Below are 19987 nucleotides of genomic sequence, written 5' to 3'. Positions count from 1 at the left end.
TCCATGCTTTGGAGCCCACCCTTTCCTGCCTTCTCAGGTCTCCTTTCTGACTTTGCTGCTGCTTCTCTGCCTGTTCTTCTCTGTCTTCTTTGCAAGGTCATCTTCATCTGTTTGATTATGACCTGAGTTTCCTACCATTCCACCCGCTTCTTCTGTTTTCACATTCTTATCCTCTTTACGCATAATTACCTTGTGCAGGTGACCCATAGGTTTGAATCTCCAGTCTAGACCTTCCCTCTGAGCTCTGTACCCAGTGCCTGACTGCTGTCTTGCCGTCTCTTTGTGGATATGTCAGAAGCACCTCAGATTCAGTGTATTCAAATCTGAACTTATCCCCTCTTCCCTGGACCTAGACCTCTTCTAGTGTTTCATATTTCAATGTATAGATCCTCCATTTGCCCAGTTAAGTAAGTGAGAAACCCAGGAATTGTCTTTGATCCCTCCACTCCTCTTGGTGGTGGTCTCTGTCTCTGTCACTAAGTCGTGTCCGACTCTTGCAACCCCGTGGACTGTAGGCCGCCAGGCTCCTCTGTCCATGGGATTCTCCAGGCAAGAATACTGGAGTGGGTTGCCATTTCCTTCTCCAGGGGATCTTCCTGACCCAGGAATTGAACACGGGTCTCCTGCATGGCAGGCAGATTCTTTACCAACTGAGCTACAGTCCACTCCTCTTGTCCACCTTCTTTGCTGGTCTGTTTACTGGTTCTCTTGGTTTTTATCTTTGCAAGTCTGTCCGCTTCTAAAACCTCCGCCTCTACTGGTCTGGTTCTTCCCTCTGGCCTCCTGTCTGCTCTGCCTGCATCTACTCTTACTCCCCTCCAGTCTATTTTCCATGCTGTGGAATGATTTTTAAAATCATGAAGCTGATGTTGTCACACCTTGATTAATTAAAAACTGTTAAGTACCATGCTGCTGCTGTTAGGATAGAGAAAGACTTCAACACTGGGCGCACAAGCCACTGCCACATCTGGTCACCACCTGGCTCTCCTGCCCCATTCCGATCACATCCCGTTCCACCCACACACACTCGTCTCTGTGCAGTTTCCCAGATGCATCTCGCTGCCCGTAGATGTGCCCGTCCAGCCTGCTTCACACCCACCCCCCAAACCTGCTGGCTCTCTCCCTGAGACTTCAGATCACAGCTGAGTTGTCAGTTCCTCAGGAACCTTTTCCTGATGCTCTGACCAGGCCAAGTATCCAGTGCTCATGGCACCATAAGGTCTCCTACATGAAATCTGTTTCACAGCTGCAGCTTTACATTTCTCTGGGAGGTTATTTAGTGACTTCTGTTTTTATCACTGACTTGGTGAGGTTCCTCAAAGCAGAGAGACCATGTCTATTTCCATTCTTCATGATAACACAGCTTCTAGCACAGTGTCAATAGTGGATGCCCAGAAAATGCATCTTGAATGAATGCACAAGAAAAAAAGAAAAGTTCACACACTTTGTGAAATGAAGCTCTTCTCATTTCTGGAGGAGTTAATGCAACCCTCTGTCAGCCAAGACTTTAATTTAGAGATGATTATTAAGAACGGATTCCCAGCGTTAGCCTGGAAGAGACTTCCAGGCCACGCTAGGACTCTCACACCTTGTGCTCTGGGAAGAGGGCATGAGTGACGGGGGCTGCGGGAAGGTGGGGTGAAGCAAAGTCAACATTGGTACCCCAACAAGAATTCCAGTGTTTATGACCTGCTGCTAGCCTGGTAGAAAAGGCTTTCTCTTGTTAGGCTCCAACTGAGGTTGGAAGCCAAAGAGACATCGTTAACAGTAAATCCTGGAAGCCCCTTGGCTTCCTTTACTAAGTAGGGAACGTGAAAGGGTGTTCTCTTTAAACCTGGGGTAATCTCCAGCCTGTGTGTGTCTGAGTTAACGGGGAACCAGGGAAGGGAAAGAAGTCTGTTTACTCTCTGCCCTTCTGGAATTTCCTGCAGTTCCGTTTCTCTGTGCACCAGTGTTTCACAGCTATGTGCAGAAGGAACACTGACCTGTTAATGAATGCCCTGCTTATTTTCACTTTCTTCTGATGGGCCTGTGGGATCAAGGGCAGAAGGAGGCAGGAAGAAGGAGGTTTGTTTGCTCCGCTGCACAGCTCTGTTAAGGCCAGGTTAGTCACGTCTTCATTGGGCTTCTTCTGAGACTCCTGGCCCGAGAGGACTTGGTTTCCCCTGAAAGTATCCTACTTTGTGTCCTGTTGGGTTTTTCTCAAATTTCCAGGTTGATCCTTCCATTTGTATTCCTAGTCAGGAAGAAAAAGGGAAGAAAATATTTTTCCTTTTATAAGATAGAAGCATATATGTGCACATGCATTTTGGGGGGTGTGAGGAGAGGGAGGGACAGTCATGATAGAAGATGATTCTAAAGTAGAAAGTCCTTTTGTACTTGGTGGTGAGACTGTCCAGGTAGGGGTTCTGGATTTAACTGAACTGCATTATAAGGGCACAGTTTGGCAGTTCTGGTATATGTAATTTCTTTTTTCTTCTTCTGTGGGAATGAGGAAGGTAGCTTCCATGCTCTGTTTATCTATACTTATTGGTACCATATGCAAAAAACATATTAGAAAGTCCAAGTCGGGAAAGGGAAAAAGTAACTCTTAGAAAAATATTAGTCATCCTCGTTGCACGTAACAACTCTTCCCAATAGGAAATTATTAACCTGAAGCCACTTGCAAATCTGAAGCTTTGCAAGCTTCTCAAAATAAGAGTCAAGAGCTACTCCTTAAGCAGGTTGATTGTATATTTTCTTCTTTTTCATTTTTCAAGATGTGTAGGTAGTGTTAAATTTGTATTTTTTTTTTTCAAGTTTACAATCTCTGTTCTTTAGCATGCTGGCTAAAAAAAACCCCCAAAAACTATTCTGGAAAGTGTCAAGCATCCACAAAAGTGGCAAGAGTCATCCATGAATCCCTACTTGCTGAGGTGGTGTGTGCTTCCACTAGGAAGCACCCAATGTCTTCTTGCCTCTCCCAGTTTGCAGCTTTTAAAGAGATTTCCTGGCACAGTACTTGAGGATTTTCCTAATTCTTTTCCCCTAGCTTCTAATATCTAACCCTACTGCTGTCTTTGACCTCCAGAAAGTAGCATCACAAGGTATTGGTAACCAGAGGGTTCTTATAGAACAGAAGAGAAGAAATAGGCTTGCTGAAGTTCACATGCATTCAGGGCCTTAGCTTTCTTCAAGGAACTGAAGTCTCTTGCCAGTGAAAATTTTTCATGATGTATGTTCCACTTGATTGTAATTGAACCTGACTTCTTCCAGCCATGCTCTAAGTGGGCACTTTTGCAGCCCCTGCCAGTAATGTGCCCAGAGCTTTGATTCCAAGAGCCTGGTGGGCCAGTGGAGCTTGGCTGGTGTGCTAGGTGGGCAGCCATAGGGCTTTCTTAACACATGCTGGCAAGGAGGAAAGGGGTGTTTCCCTTTGGCACCCCATACCCAGGAGACACTGCCATCACTTGGACTGGCTGCCCGCCATGACCTCCTCCCTGGTCTCATTTACTTCCTCTCTCGCTCCTCCTGCAACCAGTGTGACGGCGCTGCCACAGGTATCACCTCCCTTCCTTGTTCACAACCCTCTGGTGGCTCCCGGTCTCACGCAGAGTGTACGCCAGACACTTCGCCAGGGCTTCAAGACCTTCCTTGTGAGTTCCCGCTTCCCGCCACCCTCATCTCCTACTTCTGTCTTTCCTCATCCACTCCAGCCACAGCGGCCTCCCTGCCCTTGCTCAGACCAGTCAGGTGTGGCCCCCATTTGGGGTGCCTGTGTCTTACTCTCTCTCTGCCTGGAATACCCTTCCTCCAGACAGAGACATGGCGCCCCTGCCTCATTCTTCTTTAGGTCTTTGCTTCACTGTCACCTTCCTGGTGAGACTTTCTCACCACCCCAGGGCCTCCTTCCACCTGTGTCACTCCCCGTCTCCTTCCCTCCTTTCATTTTTTTTTTTCTACTGCATTTGCTGCAATCTAATGAATTATGTGATGTACTAAAAAAAAATGGATAGTGTCTGTTTGCCTCCGCTAGAATATAAATACCCAGGGGCACAGCATTTTGTCTCTTCCGTACCTGTTGGATGTCAGAGACTGGAAGAGTGAGTGCTCGCTCGCTATACACGTGTGAATGGCACGACCGCAGACGGAGCAGGGCCGCACGAGATTGAAGGAGGTCAGTGAGCCTCCGATGCTGAATCTGGTTCCAGTTCTGGAACTCGACTTATAACACCCATGTTTTCATCAGCTTTTTGATTTTTGAGCAGTGCCTGAAAAGGTCCGGGGAAGACCTGGTGCAAGAGAAAGGCCCTTTGTGGAGTGCATGGCATGGCTGGAGTGAAACCTGAGGGCCCCAGAGGCGAGGTGGCTAACGTTGCTATTTATAGCTCAGATTCCAGTATATGTTTTCCAGCCACACTTCTTTCAGCCTCCCCTGTATGTTCTAGTCTGTCACTCAATTAGCTAATGGTTTCTTTAGTCCCATTATGCATTGTAGGGCTCCCCTGGCTCAGGTGTTTTTTTTTTTTAAGAGAATAATAGAGTGTTCTGTTCTCAGAGGTTTAATTTTGTAATAGCCTTGCCAATTAAAAAGAAACCTCTTTCCCAACTTTTTAACTTGCAATTTTTTCAACATACAAAAGAATTGAAAGAATAACACAATGAACACCCAAATGCCCTCTACCAGGAACCAACACTCGTTAAGAATTTGCTACATTTGTTTCACCTCTGTGTGTGAGCCTGTGAGTGTGTGCATTTTTTTTTCTCTCACTGAACCACTTGAAGGTAAACTGCAGATATCATGACACTTCATTCCAGAAAACTTGTCTCAGTTCAGTTCAGTTCAGTCATTCAGTTGTGTCTGACTCTTTGTGACCCCATGAATCGCAGCATGCCAGGCCTCCCTGTCCATCACCAACTCCCGGAGTTCACCCAAACTCATGTGCATCGAGTTGGTGATGCCATCCAGCCATCTCATCCTCTGTCGTCCCCTTCTCCTCTTGCCCCCAATCCCTCCCAGCATCAGAGTCTTTTCCAATGAGTCAACTCTTTGCATGAGGTGGCCGAAGTATTGGAGTTTCAGCCTCAGCATCAGTCCTTCCAATGAACACCCAGGACTGGTCTCCTTTAGGATGAACTGGTCGGATCTCCTTGCAGTCCAAGGGACTTGCAAGAGTTTTCTCCAGCACCACAGTTCAAAAGCATCAATACTTCAGGGCTCAACTTTCTTCACAGTCCAACTCACATCCATACATGACCACTGGAAAAACCATAGCCTTGACTAGATGGACCTTTGTTGGCAAAGTAATATCTCTGCTTTTGAATATGCTGTCTAGGTTGGTCATAACTTTCCTTCCAAGAAGTAAGCATCTTTTAATTTCATGGCTGCAGTCACGATCTGCAGTGATTTTGGAGCCCAGAAAAATAAAGTCTGACACTGTTTCCACTGTTTCCCCATCTATTTCCATGAAGTGATGGGACTAGATGCCATGATCTTCGTTTTCTGAATGTTGAGCTTTTAAGCCAACTTTTTCACTCTCCTCTTTTACTTTCATCAAGAGGCTTTTGAGTTCTTCTTCACTTTCTGCCATAAGGGTGGTGTCATCTGCGTATCTGAGGTTATTGATAGTTCTCCGGGCAATCTTGATTCCAGCTTGTGCTTCTTCCAGCCTACAAAACCATGAGAGTAAGTGCAGATATCATCCTAATATCATCTTGGGTCTCTCAAGAATGAAACCATTCCTAAATACAGACATAGTGCCATTACTGAACCTAAGAAAATAAATGGTAATTAAAGACATCATTCAATATCCAATCTGGATGTGAATTTCTCCAGTCATCCCAAGAATATATTTTTCAAAGTAAGACTTAGTCAAAATTCACACAAGACATTTGGTAGTTATGTTCCTTTAAATCCAAGAGTCTTCTTCCTGCCTGTCCCACCTCCCATTTTAAATGTTTTTAGTGACATTGGCTTTTCAAGGAGCCTGGGATAGTTGCCCTATAGATGTCCCATATTCTGGGTTAGTCTGATTGCTGTCTTGTGGTATCACTGAATTTGTTCCTCTGTCCCCTTATTTCATGTAATCTGGGAAGGAGGTTTAGTGGCCTGATTGGATTCAGGTTAAATGCTTTTTTAAGAAGACTATTTATTTATTTGGCTGTGTTGGGTCTTCATTGCTGCCCAGAGACTTTCTTTAGTTGTCCCTTGGCATGTGAGATCTTCCTGGATCAGGGATTGAACCCATGTCCCCTGCTTTGGCAGGTGAATTCTTAACCACTGGACCACCAGGGAAGTCCTATAAGAAGACTTTAAAAGTGCTGTTGTGTACTTCATCCTGTAACATGTCAGGAAGCATGTGGGTGTTGGATTGTCTTGCTCTTAGTGATGCTCAGTTCAGTTACTTGGTTATGACACTAATGGTCAGAGGTCTCTCTGAAGTGTTTCTCTGTTAGTAAATAAAGGACTAGAGGGTTATGTTCTTAGTTTAAAGGGATCTTCCCTGGTGGCTCAGCATTAAAGAATCTGCCTGCAGTGCCAGAGTCCTGGGTTTGATCCCTGGGTTGGGGAGTTCCCCTGGAGAAGGGAATGGCTATCCACTCCAGAATTCTTGTCTGGAGAATTCCATGGACAGAGGAGCCGGGTGGGCTATAGTCCATGGGGTCGCAAAGAGTTGGACGTGACTGAGCGACTAATACTAAAGAGAAAAACCTCCCCTGTCACTGGCTCTTTTTGAAAGTCAAATGTGTCTCCAAGACTTGTAAGGTAACTTCTGAACCTACATGTGTATAATGACACTGCTTGACAAGGTGAGCAGGTAATTGAGTTGGCGCCTCGACATGACCCCAGTGGAGAGGAACATTCAGTCTGTGCCCCTAGCTTTGTCAGAAGACCACAGTGGGGTGGCTGTCAGGAGGGGGAAATTAGCAGCAAGAGGCCTTGGGCTCCTCTAGTTTCTTGTCAAATATCATCCCTCCAGGAAGGAGGGAGGAAGGTGTCTACACTCTCTTTGTAAAGTGATGGCCTTTGAGATACCAAGAAGGGAATTATCCCAGCACATTTCCAACAATGGCATGTCAGACATCTTTAGGATGTGTCCTAGAAATAAGATGGAAGACCATTTGTCCTTGTGATGGATATGTGACCTTGGAAGACTTTTGTTGACTCTTTTGCTGAAGCCTGAAAAAGGCTTAGAAAGGTCAGGAGAAGAGTGAATATACAATGAATGAGTTAGACCAAGAGAAATTTGGACTCTCCAGCCTAAAAACAGGACCATCAACAGGGAGATAACAGGAACTTCCCTGGCAGTCCAGTGGTTAAGACTCCATGCTTCCAGTGCAGAGGGCTAGAGTTTGATCCCTGGTCAGGAAACTAAGATCCCACATACTGCATGACGTGACCAAAAAAACTTTCTTCTAAATTAAAAATTATTAAAGGAACAACACAACAGGGGCATAATAAAAATGACAGCTTACCAGGAACCTACTAGATACTATTTAATTCTTAACATATATTCTCTGGAAAGTGTGTTCTTACTCCTGTTTTGCAGGTTGAGAGACTAATGCTCAAGGTAAGTATTCCAGTCTGCCTAACTGGTATGCTATGTTAAGTCGCTTCAGTCATGTCCGACTCTGTGCGACCCCATAGACGGCAGCCCACCAGGTACTGTGTTTGAATCCAGTCTGCCTAACTGCTACTTGTCTTAGACCTCTGAGCTCTACTGCCTGCTAGGGACTCAGGCCCTGGATCTCAGCATGAAGAGTAGGGAGATGCTTCTTGATGAAAAAAAAGAAAAAGTAAACATTTATTATCTCATAGTTTCAGTGTGTCAGGTTTTGGGAATAGCTTAGCTGGGCAGCCTGGCCTGAGCTCTTCCATGAAGTTGCACTCAATACACTGGGTGGGCTGCAATAATCTGAAAGCTAGACTGAGGCTGAAGGGTCCATTTCCACGGTGGCTCATCTGCATGGCTGGCAAATGATGCTGCTGGTTCAGATGCCTCGGTTCTTTCCCCTCTCTTGGAGTTTGTTTTTTAATTGGAGGATAATTGCTTTACAATATTGTGTTGGTTTCTGCCATACATTAGCACAATTCAGCCATAGATATGCATATGTCCCCTGCCTCTTGAACCTCCCTCCCGCCTCCCATCCCATTCACCCTACCCCGGGTTGTCACAGAGAACCTGATTTGAGCTCCTTGTGTCATGTAGCACATTTCCAGTGGCTGTTTGTTTTACATATGGTAATTTATGTTTTTGCATGCTACTCTCTCAATTCGTCCCACCTTCTCCTTCCCTGACTGAGTCCACAAGTCTGCTCTCTCTGTCTGCATCTCCACTGTGAAACTGAGAGTGTTACTCAGTCACGTCCAAGTCTTTGCAACCCCGTGAACTGTAGCCCACCAGACTTCTCTGTCCTTGGTATTCTCCAGGCAAGAATACTGGAGTGGGTAGCCATTCCCTTCTCCAGGGGGTCTTCCCAACCCGGGGATCAAACCCAGGTCCTGTATAGCAGGCAGATTCTTTACCGTCTGAGCAATTTGCTGCCCTGTAAACAGGCTCATCAGTACCATCTTTCTAGATTCTGTATCAGTTCAGTTCAGTTCAGTCGCTCGGTCGTGTCCGACTCTTTGCAACCCCATGAACTGCAGCACGCCAGGCCTCCCTGTCCATCACCAACTCCCAGAGTTTACCCAAACTCATGTCCATCAAGTCGGTGATGCCATCTAACCATCTCATCCTCTGTCATCCCCTTCTCCTCCTGCCCTCAATCTATGTATGTGTTAATATATGATATTTGTTTTTCTCTTTCTGACTTCACTGTGTGTAATAGGCTCTAGGTTCATTCCCTCATTAGGACTGACTCAAATGTGTCCTTTTTATGGCTGAGTAATATATTCCATTGTATATATGCACCACAACTTCTTTATCCATTCATCGATGGATATCTAGGTTGCTTCCATGTCCTAGCTATTGTAAATAGTGCTGGAACGGACACTGGAGCACATGCGTCTCTTTCAATTATGGTTTTCTCAGGGTATATGCCCAGTAGTGGAATTGTTGGGTCATATGGTTCTATTCCTAGTTTTCTCCATTCTTGGACTTTTGAAGGAACTAGTTTTCAGGTTACAAGTGTTCTTTTATAGAAATTAAAAAAAATTTATTTTTGGTGTGCTGGGTCTTCATTGTGGTGTGCGGGCTTTCTCTAGTTGCGGCAAGCGGGAGCCACACCACAGTGCAGGGGCTTCTCAGTGCGGTGGCGTCTCTCGTGGAGCACAGGCTCTAGGTGTTCTGGCTTCAGTAGTCGTGGCGCATAGGCTTAGTCGCTCTGCAGCATGTAAAATCTTCCCTTACCAGGGACCACCTGCATTGGCAGGCTGATTCTTAACCACTGTGCCACCAGGGAGGTCCTATAGAAATATTAAAGTATATATATATTTGGCTGCACAAGGTCTTAGTTGCAACTTGTGGGATTAGTTCCCTGACCAGAGATCAAACACTGATCCCTGCATTGGGAACATGGAGTCTTAGTCCCTGGACCACAGGGAAGTCCCTCTTGGGTTTTTGAAGGAACTAGTTTTCAGACTACACATGTTCATTTCTAGAAATATTTGGAACTCACCAAGCCCCTTAGTGAAACTGACTGAAAACAGACTCAAAAGGATTCAGAGAGATCCATTGCAGGGAAGAAAAGTTAAAGGAAGGGAGAGATGCCTTGAGAGCTCGAAAGCCTGAAAGATAACTGATACCTACCTTAGATCCTTGAATTGATCAAGACTTTTTTAGGGGTCTAAGTTCTTAAAGGACTGTATCTGTTTCTTAGAGAGATGCAGGGCAGACTCTTTTTGGTGGGGGGCAGTTGTCTCTAGGAAATGCTCATGGAGATAGTTATTTATACATACCCTGCCTTGTTCTAGAAAACCAGCTTATAATAATACAGTAGCAACTAAGAGATAAAATGAAGTGGTGGTTTGATGGGTAGTGTGGGCAGGGAGGGAGGTTGGAATATATGGCATTTTCCTGGTCTGGCTTTGTAAGATGTGGGGAGGCGTGGAAGGACTGCATACTCTTTGGAAGTTCTCATAAACGCTGCCCTTTCTCGGTAATTATTGAACAGCCCTGAGCTGGAGGCTGTGGATCCCGGGCAGTAACTGGATGGAGGCCATTCTGTGTGGCCGGTCTCAGTGGTGGGGTCGGGTGTGTGTATGCAGCAGTTTCCAGCTCCCCTGGGGTTTGGTGCCTCTGCCTCGTGTCGGCTTGTTCTGTTTCTTCTTTGCCCATAGGGCTGAACTTGCCGAGTGTTCTAGGGCTGGGTGACTCTGAACTGCCCTCTCACCTCAACTCATGGAGCCAGGTGTCCGTTAGTCTCTCCTTATGGAACTCAGCCAGGACCATGTAACTACGGGACTAACTTGCCCGTACTGAGCTTTTGTTGTAAACTTTTTTTACCCCTTATTTCAAAGCAAAACATTTCCAGAACTGAAAATTAAAAAACAACTTTTTTAGGGCTTCCCTGGTGGTCCAGTGGTTGAGACTGTGCTTCCAATGCCAGTGGGGGCGGGGGTGGGGCGGCACAGGTTCAATCCCTGGTCAGGGAACTAGATCCCGAATGCCTTGAGGCATGGCCCCCCCAAAAATTAATTTAAAAACCAAACTTTTTAGCCCAGATAATAAGTCTCTACAATTGTTTACGTAGAGATGATTCCTGATGACTTTTCTTTAGTGTCTCTTGACCTGTTTAGACTCTCTACTGGTTGGGGGATGCTGCTTGGAACTGCTTTCTTCCTCTGCATACCATCAGTATCTCTTACTCTTTTCTTTTGGTCCTGCAGATATAAGCAAACATATAAGTAATATAGAAATTACCTAGCAAACCTAATGCTCTAAAATGTTTAGAAGAAAAAACAAGCACATCCTTCCCCACCAGCCTGATAATACAGTTAGGCATATTCCTCCGTGTTCCTTTTTCCATGCCTTAAGACAAGTTTGAAGATGCAGTGAAAAATGTTGCCAGGGAAGCCAAAGTTGGTGAAGTGGGAGCTCATAACTTACAGAATCTTAACCTTGGTGTGCGTTTGCGTTTGTCCATCCACATTGCTTTTTGTGTCCAACAGTGGAGAACACACAGCTGACCCTGAACCTGCAGACAGAGAACAAAGGCGGTGTTGTCTCGGGTGGTGAGCTGACAATTTTCCTGGACGGGCCGACTGTTGATCTGGGAAGTGTGCCTAATGGCAGTGCCGTGACGGATGGTGAGTGCCGCCCTGCTCCCCAGGGCTGTGCCGGGACAGGGCAGGGTGGGGCGGGGCAGGGCAGGGCTGAGGAGGTCCCCAGAGCTGGGTTCTCTACCAGATATCTGGGTTCAGGTACTGCTTAGCCAGCCCTGACTCTTCTGAGCGTTGTGGATCCCAGTCATGACATGATTTTTCAAGGACTGCTTTCTGATAAAGGACCAAAATAAATGTCAAGTCTTTGTGAGTGTGTTGTTGTTTTGGTTTGAGAACAGAGAGAAACATCTTTTCATCCCACACGGACTTTGGAAAATAAAACATCTTTATTAAATGTTACTTGGGCCTGTTTTTCTTCTTCCGAATGCACTTAAACTCCCTGGGAAGCTTGAGAGTATCTTTTATGAGATGGTCTTGATTGGGAGAGGGGAACCGTGTGTCTCAGAGATTCACACCAGCAACACACAGGCAAGAAGCAGGGAAATCGGAGAGTGGTTTCTGCCTCGTCCTGAATGTGGGCGGTTTGTTTCTTTTCATCTAGTTTGAAATTAGTCACCTTTGGATCTAGCAGGAAATTATTTCATGACATCTGAGGTCTGAAATGGGTTGGCTCTCTGCATAATTTTTTCTCATTAAATGTGATGTAACTATGGTGTTTTCCAGGCCCCAACCAGGCTTTCCATAGGTGCAGGGGTTGAGATTCCAGTTCTGTTTCAAGGGCATTTGGGTGGAGTCTCAGTGACTGGATGGGCCTTACTGCTGCAAATCCTCCCTCAGCTGGGCTGCATGGTGCTTGGGGCGCTTTAGGTGCATCTAGAGAACACGCGTCATTCACTCGTTCAGCACATATGTCCATAATTGAGCACTGGGTATGTACTAGCTCCTGGCCCAGGTGCTGGCCGGATGGCAGGGGCAAAATTCACATGGTCTCTGTTCCCTAGAGCTTGTGATCTACTTGACAGGGGCAGGGGATATTAGACACCAAACGAGTAAATGCACAAATAATTATATAATCATAACTGACCTGCTAGGAAGGAAGAGTGCTGGGTGGTGTGAAGTTCCTCCACTTTAGGGGGAATCTCATCTACATTAGGGACCCAGAGAAGGTTTTCTTTGAGGTCTAGCAAGTCTCTAGCTGAGACTTGCTAGAACATGAGTTTAGACAGGCCAAGGTGGGGATGTGAGCTGTTGGGGTGGCTGAGTAAGAGGTAGAGGGGTCTCAGGCGCAAAGGCTCTCAGATGGAAGCGAGTGTGGCCTTTCATAGGCATAGGGACAGCCAGTTGGATAGTGAGGAGTGAGAAAAGTAGAGTGGTGGGAGATGAGGCCAGTTCGATCACACAGCCTCCAAGACCTCAATAAGGATTTGGAACTACAGCATAAGAAGCAGAAAGCTGTTGAAGGGTTTTTAATCAGGAGACTGTCATGATTTGATTTAGATTGGATCTGATCTGACTTTATTAAGTTTTTTAAATTTTATTTTAAAAATATTTATTTTTTTTGACCGCATCAGGTCTTCATTGTGGCCCACGGGCTCTCTAGTTGTGGGCTCAGTTGTCCTGTGGCATGTTCCCTGACCAGAGATGGAACCCATGTCCCCTGAATTGGAAGGTGGATTCTTAACCCCTGAACTGCCAGGGACGTCCTTGATTTGGCTTTTCAAAAGCTCGCTGATTGTGATGTGGAGAGATGCCCCAATTCCTTGCCCCCACTTTGCGTGGTCAGCATCTGGCCTCTGTCTCACGTGGTGTGGTTTCATTTAATATGTAAGGCAACATGCTTGTAAAGTGCCTGAGACGTTCTTGAAGGTCTTGAGGAAGAGGAAGTGTTTCCCAGGTTTGAGCCCCTTTGTTCCTTGGCCCCATTCAGATCTCACCTGTCCTTGTTGGGCTGGCAGCTGCAGCTTAGTGGACACTCGCTGTCCGTTGCGGGTAGAAACACGCCATTAGCGGTGTTGCCGTACCCACATCTCGAACAGAGGTGTGAGCTTCTCAATGTTTCTTTCTTACGATGGATCCCTTTTCCAGGTTCACAGCCACCTTCAAGAGAATCCAGTGGGACAGCCGTCGCTCCAGAGAACCGCCACCAGCCCCCCAGCACAAACTGCTTTGGTGGGAGATCCCGGTAAGACATCCTCCTCCTGCCCTGTGAAGGAGGGGGAGCCAGGAGTTGCTCAGAGCTCCTGAAAACATGTGGGAAAGTGACGAGGAACAGTTTATGTTAGAAACTGTCAGAAATTTCCAGAGAGCTTGTAACTGACTTGCAAGACTTATAAGTATGTTAATATGGCCCAGAGGGGAATACACAACTCAGGATTCCCAGACGGGTCAGTGGTTCCTTGACAAAGATGGGATGGACCAAGTTGTTTATTGCTCAGTTGAGCAGAGCTTGACTGCTTTTTGATGATCAGGTACCATGGCCACAGTTATCCTTCCAGGAAATACAAAGGAACACTTAGAGCAGTCGTTCTTTTTTTTGTTTTTTTTTCTTTCCTTTTTATTTAGGCTTGCTGTGCAAAGATTTTCTCTAGTTAATGGCAAGCTGGGGCTGCTCGCTAGTTGCGGTGTGCAGGCTCCTCATTGCGGTGGTTTCTCTTGTTGCAGAGCATGGGCCTTAGGGCACACGGGCTTCAGTAGTTGTGGTGCACGGGCCTAGCTGCCCCAAGGCCTGTGGGATCCTCCTGGACCAGGGATCAAACCCCTGCGACCTGCATTAGCAGGAAGATTTCTAACCAGCAGACCACCAGGGAGGTCCCCAGAGCAGTGTTTTTGTGTATGTGACATTTTCTCTCTGTACATTTTTGTTTGTGGGGATGATCCATGATTCCCTTTGGAGTGCTGATTCAGACTTCCTGCACTCAGAGTCTGAGCTGTATTATACTTGTTATATATGCATCACAAATGATGTTATTTTTAGACTTAATTTTATTTATTGACATCTCCATCTTACACCTGTGTTAATGGTGCATACTCATCTCCATGGCCACTAAATTCCCAGGCAGGGGAGTAGTTTTAAGTATATTAGATGGGGAGGAGTTTTTATTATATATTGCTTATTGTTTCATTGTTTGTTACACTGTACAAAATTCCAAGACATTTTAAAGAAATTTTAAGGAAAAGAATCATATGGAATGTAGTTTGTAAACCAGAGTGCAGGTGAATAACTAGTAGACTCTTCCCAAACAAGTCCTGGGGCATGGGGGAATGATGCTTTAAGAAACAGAGTATATAGCGAGCTGGGGCTGCTATATACCCACAGCATCTGGAAAGACTGCACTGCGGACAGCGATCAGCCTGTCTAGATCTTGTGGTCTTGAGGGCTTGTGAGGTCTTGAAGGCCAGCAGGCGTCAGGAACAAGAGAGGGTTAGGCATTTGGATCTTCTGTCTATAGCATCATCAGGAGCAGAGGTACCATTTCCCTGTTGTCTCTTCTCCAAGCTTCTGCAGAGCTCTGGCCTCATTTCCTGAAGATGGGTCACCTAGTCTGTCACGGAGAAGAGAGACTTTCAGTTGGGAAAAGTAGCTGGGTCTCAGAGGGTGGTTGTTGTTTAGTTGCTCAGTTGTGTCTGACTGTTTGTGACCCCATGGACTGCAGCACACCAGGCTTCCCTATCCTTCACTATTTCCAGGACTTTTCTCAAACTCATGTCCATTGAGTTGGTGATGCCATGCAACCATCTGATCCTCTGTCGTCCCCTTCTCCTCCTGCCTTCAATCTTTCCCAGCATCAGGGTCTTTTCCAGTGAGTTAGTTCTTCACATCAGGTGGCCAAAGTATTGGAGCTTCAACTTTAGCATCAGTCCTTCCAATGAATATTCAGGACTGATTTCCTTTAGGATTGACTGGTTTGATGTCCTTGCTGTCCAAGGGACTCTCAAGAATCTTCTCCAGCACCACAATTTGAAAGCATCAGTTCTTCAGCATTGAGCCTTCTTTATAGTCCAACTCTCACATCCATACATGACTACTGAGTCTCACAGGGTCAAGTACCAACAATACAACTGGCAAATCTTGTATCAGCAGTGGCACCATTGGCACTCAGAGCTAGAAGAACAGAGTCTCTTCAGTGACGAGTGGCTGGTGGAGAGGAACACCTCAGGTGCTCGCTGTGAGAATGCTGCCTCTGAGCCCTGGTACTTGTCACTGCCATCTTGGTCTTTGAGCTGACTGGAAAATTTGTGTCAAGCACAACTGATGTCACTTAATTTGGGGCTGGAGGAAGGCAGCGTTAGGCTCTTAACAGGTTCGGACTTAAGTTCTTGAGCTGTTTGTTGCTCTGTGAAGTTCTCTGATTGGTAGACCTTGACATTCACATATCTGGATAGCCCTCCTTTGTGCTCTTGTTTGTGTTGAGGGCTGTTGATTGTTAGAGCAGTAGCCAGACTTCAACAGAAAATCGGTCGCAACTTTGCCCACAACACACAGTGGACATTCATTGGTAGTTAATTGTCAGTGGACAAAGTGCTTGTAGATAAGTGAAGCCATCTGGGAGCCTCCTCTGTCTGTCTGGCTGCTGCTTCATTTTCTACGTGTGGTCTGTGAATTTTCACAGGCCTCTGCCATCTAGGTATTCATTGTATGTTCGCGTGGAACCCACTGCCATTTGGTGGCAAACACCTGGATGTATGGCCTTTATGAAGTCACTGTGCACACAGGGAGTGGCAGGGTGGTCTAGTGGATGAGCGTGAGGCTCTGGCAGCAGATGTAGACTGAATCCTGACCTGTCATTGACTTGCTATACATTATTGGGCAAGTCATCAAACTTCTCAGCCTCTCAGTCTTTCCAGGTGTAAAATGGGGGTATCGCCTGCCTCAGGGGATCACTGCAGGAATTAATTGGGATGAGTTAGGTGGCTCAGAAGGTAAAGAACCTGTCTGTAATGCAGGAGACCCGTGTTCCACCCCTGGGTTGGGAAGATCCCCTGGAGAAGGGAATGTCTACTCACTCCAGCATTCTTGCTGGAGAATCCCATGGACAGAGGAGCCTGGAGGGTTACAGTCCATGGGGTCAGAAAGAGTCAGACATAATTGAGTGACTAACACACAGTACCATCTGAGGGCCTTGCACACAGGCATTGCGCAGTAAAGGTGGCCAGGAGTTGCATCTGGAGACTGTCTTTCACGCCCCACTTCCCCACCCCCAAACCTGGGACGTAACGCATGATGAAGCATTCCTGTTCAGGAGTCTGTAGTTAGGAGGGTGATGAATCAAACCTTCAGGACTCAGGGACAATCCTCCGCTGTCCTTGGTTTCCTGTGGCAGAGAGAATGACGGGCTTCGGCCCGCTGCCTCCCAGACTAAATATTTAGCTTTCGCCGTCTGAAAGGGTAGGTTTTTCTTGGACTTGGGTGCTATTCTCCATGATCAAAGGTGCTCTGATGTGCCCATGAAGGTGAAGATTGCAGTGTGAAAGCAGCCTTTTCCTATCCTGCCCCTGCTTTATAAAGCTATAGAACTGGAACCGTGTAAGAGCTGTATCTTAAGGATTCATTTCCCCAAGTTCATCCAACAACATTTCCAGGTGCTTGCTGAACAGGACCTCGTAGCTCTGTCTCCTAGTGGGATCTTTCCCACTCGTTATGAGTCATCAGGTAGAACATCTCTAGTTGTTTTGCCATTTGGGCTGCTGCATGGAAGCCAGCACGGTATCACTACCCATGGCATAAAGTTATTAGCAGACCAGCCACGTTAGTATCCACTCAGTGGGTCTGGTTGAGTAAAGAAAGAGTTCATATCACACACTGTTGTATAGTCTTGCAATGAAATGCTGTCTGGTAGCAAAAAAATGGGGAATAGAAAGTTAATATCAATGTGTTGGAATCTCAGAAACATAATGTTGAACAAGAGCTGCAGATGACAGAAAAAGTATATAGTATAATGTCATTTATATAAAGTTTAAAAATGTAAAACTAAACCATGTGTGTGTGTGTATATATATAATATATATATATATATATATATATTTTTTTTTTTATGGATACCTTCGTGGGTGGTAAAACTGTAAAAAACAGAAGGGAATCATTAACCCTGAATTCAGGAGGTTGGTTGTCACTGGTGGGTGGGTTTAATGAAGAAAAAGCACAATGAAAGCTTCTGGGTACTGGGAATGCTATTTCTTAGCCCAGGGTTTTTTTTTTCTTTAACTGAATATTTAATATATTCTTTCATTTGCATGATATATTTCACAATACAGAAACTATCATCTACCAATCTAGGTAAGCTGAATAGGGATGGTGTTTGGTTGCAGAGATTGTCGTCTACCGTTGAGGCAGACAGGTTTCAGAACTTTGGCTTTCTCCAGGCTGGATGACGAGCACTCGTTTCTCTTCCGCCCTGTTCATCTTTACAGCAGTGGAGCTGGTGATTCTAAGACGATGCTCCACACTGGCCTTGGCGGCTGCGCTTCCATCACTTAAAGATCTCAGGTGGGAGAATGTCATCTGGGCCTTGGGAACAGGATCCAGATGAAAGCTGGCCACTGCCAGACCGTGTGTCAGAATAGCAGTAATCATGATGGCCTGAGAGGGCCAGTCTGGTGCCGTTTTGTGCTTGGAGTGGGGACTGTTACGTGGGGTACCCAGGCTCTGTCTGTGAGTGTATGGGACTGTGTGTCAGAATAGCAGTAATCTTGGTGGCCCGAGAGGGCCAGTCTGGTGCCGTTTTGGGCTTGGAGTGGGGGCCGTTACGTGGGGTACCCAGGGCTCTGTCTGTGCGTGTGCTGTCCCGGCCTGCGTCCTCAGCCCGTGTTCCCTGTTCCAGTGTTGCGGAGCCCCCTGGGAAAGTGTGTGCTAGTTGGCATGGGGAAAGCCTTCCACACCCTCCAATAATCCCCCAGTGTTTGTTTTATTTTGCTGGAATGAGGGCTGACTTGGGAACTGTGCCTAAGTCAATTCAGGTTTTGCAGATCTCCTGTGTGCCCGGTGTCGTGCACACATCGCCTTGCATGACGCTTGCCAGAAGCATGGTGTCTGCTTTCCACATGCAGTCTTCATGGCATGTGCAATGTATGTGAAGTTTCACACCATGGGAGGCTCTGAGAGAGAAGAGATGAGTGTGTGGAGAGGAAGACACTGAGGAGAGGGAGGGCAGAAGTTTGCAGAGAGACTTGTCCACCGTCCAAGGGTTCAGTACAGTGGCTTAGGGGCTAACAGTGTTAACTAGAGAAGCTAACAGTGGGGTGAGCATGGAGCGAAAAAGAACCCAGCAGGGGGATCCCCGATGGTACTGGCAGCCCTCTTCAGAGATACTGTCAGGTGAGAAATGGTTGAGAAATTCCAGACTGAAGGTGGAAAGCCAGAGCATTGGAATCCCTCTGTGGTTTGCTGATTCTTCATCACCTGTGATTTTACCCCCTCCTCCTTGGCTATTACATGAAATTAGGGAGTTAAGGTGGTGTCAACCGATGGGTGAAACCATCATAGAACTGTCTGTGAACTGTGCTGTTGCTCCAAGCACAGACTTAAGATTCCTTCTGACTTGCAGACAGAAAAGGATAAATATCCTTTGACATCTCTTATATGCAGAATCTAAAAAGAAATGATACAAATAAACTTACAGAACAGAAAGAGATTCAGACTTAGAGAATGAACTTACGGTTGTGGGGAGGTGGAAGGGAAGAGACGGTTAGGGAGTTTGGGATGGGTGTGGACATAGTGCTATATTAAAATGGATAACCAAGACGGACCTACTGTATGGCACATGGACCTCAGTTGAATGTTATGTGGCAGCTTGGATGGGAGGGGAGTTTGGGGAAGAATGGATGCCTGTGTATATATGGCTGACTCCCTTCACTGTTCATCTGAAACTATCACAACATTGTTAATCCTTAACTGGATATACCCCCAAACGAAACAAAACATTAAAAAAAAAACGATGAGAAAAAAATATTTCTTCCAACTTGAACAACTAGCTCCTCTGTCTAGAATCCCTATAGATTTTCCATCGTCATACAGGGAAATGGTATGAGCAAATGGAAGAATGCGTTGAATTGGATTTTGGGTTCATAAAGTTTTTCACTCATAGGCCTGAAATCTGTGAAAGAGATCTTGGTTAAGAAGATATAGGGGCTTAAGTAATTAATTTTTCTTTATTATATACTATATATGTATTTATTGTAAGAATATGTGTGAATGTACATGAGTGTGCATGAGCATGTTTGTGTGTGTGTTTGGTGTGAAGGGCTGGAGGCCTCTGTTCCCCATCAGCCGTCAGTATTGGGCCGTGTTGGTCAGAATCTGCATTTCAACAAGCTCCCACCCAGTTCTTTGACATGTGAGTTCATACCCTCCTATGATAGAGTTTTCGTCCACCCTCCTTTCCTCTCTCCCTTTTTATCCTGCTCTGATGAAAGCATATCAGATTTATTGACTCCCTTGCCTTGGCATTAGTGACCTCTGGAGATTTAAAAGCCCTAATCTCAGAGACATGGAAAGGCCCAAGGTCTCTGGTGAGCTCTAAATAGCTCATCAGCTGTGTCTGCAGACAGCCTAGCCCAGAAAGGAAAGAAAAATAAACTTCACCGAGCGAGAGGATGCTGGGAACACTGCTGGAAGTCCTTGGGGGACCAGCGAAGACCGGGAAGCCAAGCTAATGGGAGTAAGAGGCAGATGGAAACTGAGCCTTCAGGCGCTGGGCCACTCTCTGTCATTGTTGGCCACTGCCGCCTGTCCTTCCACTGAGATGACTAAAGGTGCTTGATTCGGAACTGTAGTTAGTTAGTTATTTTTGGCCACGCTGTGCCGCTTGAGGATCTTAGTTCCCCAACCAGGGACTGAACCTGGGG

The 19987-nt window shown here is 46.1% G+C and overlaps 1 protein-coding gene across 3 annotated transcripts in view; it reads left to right on the top strand.

Moving 5' to 3' along the window:
* The window catches only part of WWP2 (WW domain containing E3 ubiquitin protein ligase 2), a 147141-nt gene that overhangs the window by 48430 nt on the left and 78724 nt on the right, over positions 1 to 19987 (top strand). For 2 of the 3 annotated variants that reach the window (XM_027516113.1, XM_027516116.1), the window contains exons 5-6: positions 11093 to 11230; positions 13232 to 13328. In XM_027516113.1, the coding sequence (XP_027371914.1) occupies positions 11093 to 11230; positions 13232 to 13328 (235 nt within the window). Of the gene's footprint in view, positions 1 to 1980; positions 2105 to 11092; positions 11231 to 13231; positions 13329 to 19987 lie in introns of those variants that run through there. The other variant, XM_027516114.1, reaches the window with a different exon arrangement.

The sequence above is a fragment of the Bos indicus x Bos taurus genome, chromosome 18 (genome assembly GCF_003369695.1).
Source record: "Bos indicus x Bos taurus breed Angus x Brahman F1 hybrid chromosome 18, Bos_hybrid_MaternalHap_v2.0, whole genome shotgun sequence".
NCBI classification, from domain to species: domain Eukaryota; kingdom Metazoa; phylum Chordata; class Mammalia; order Artiodactyla; family Bovidae; genus Bos; species Bos indicus x Bos taurus.
Note: the sequence above shows the minus strand (reverse complement) of the source record. Positions and strands in the feature narration are given on the sequence as shown.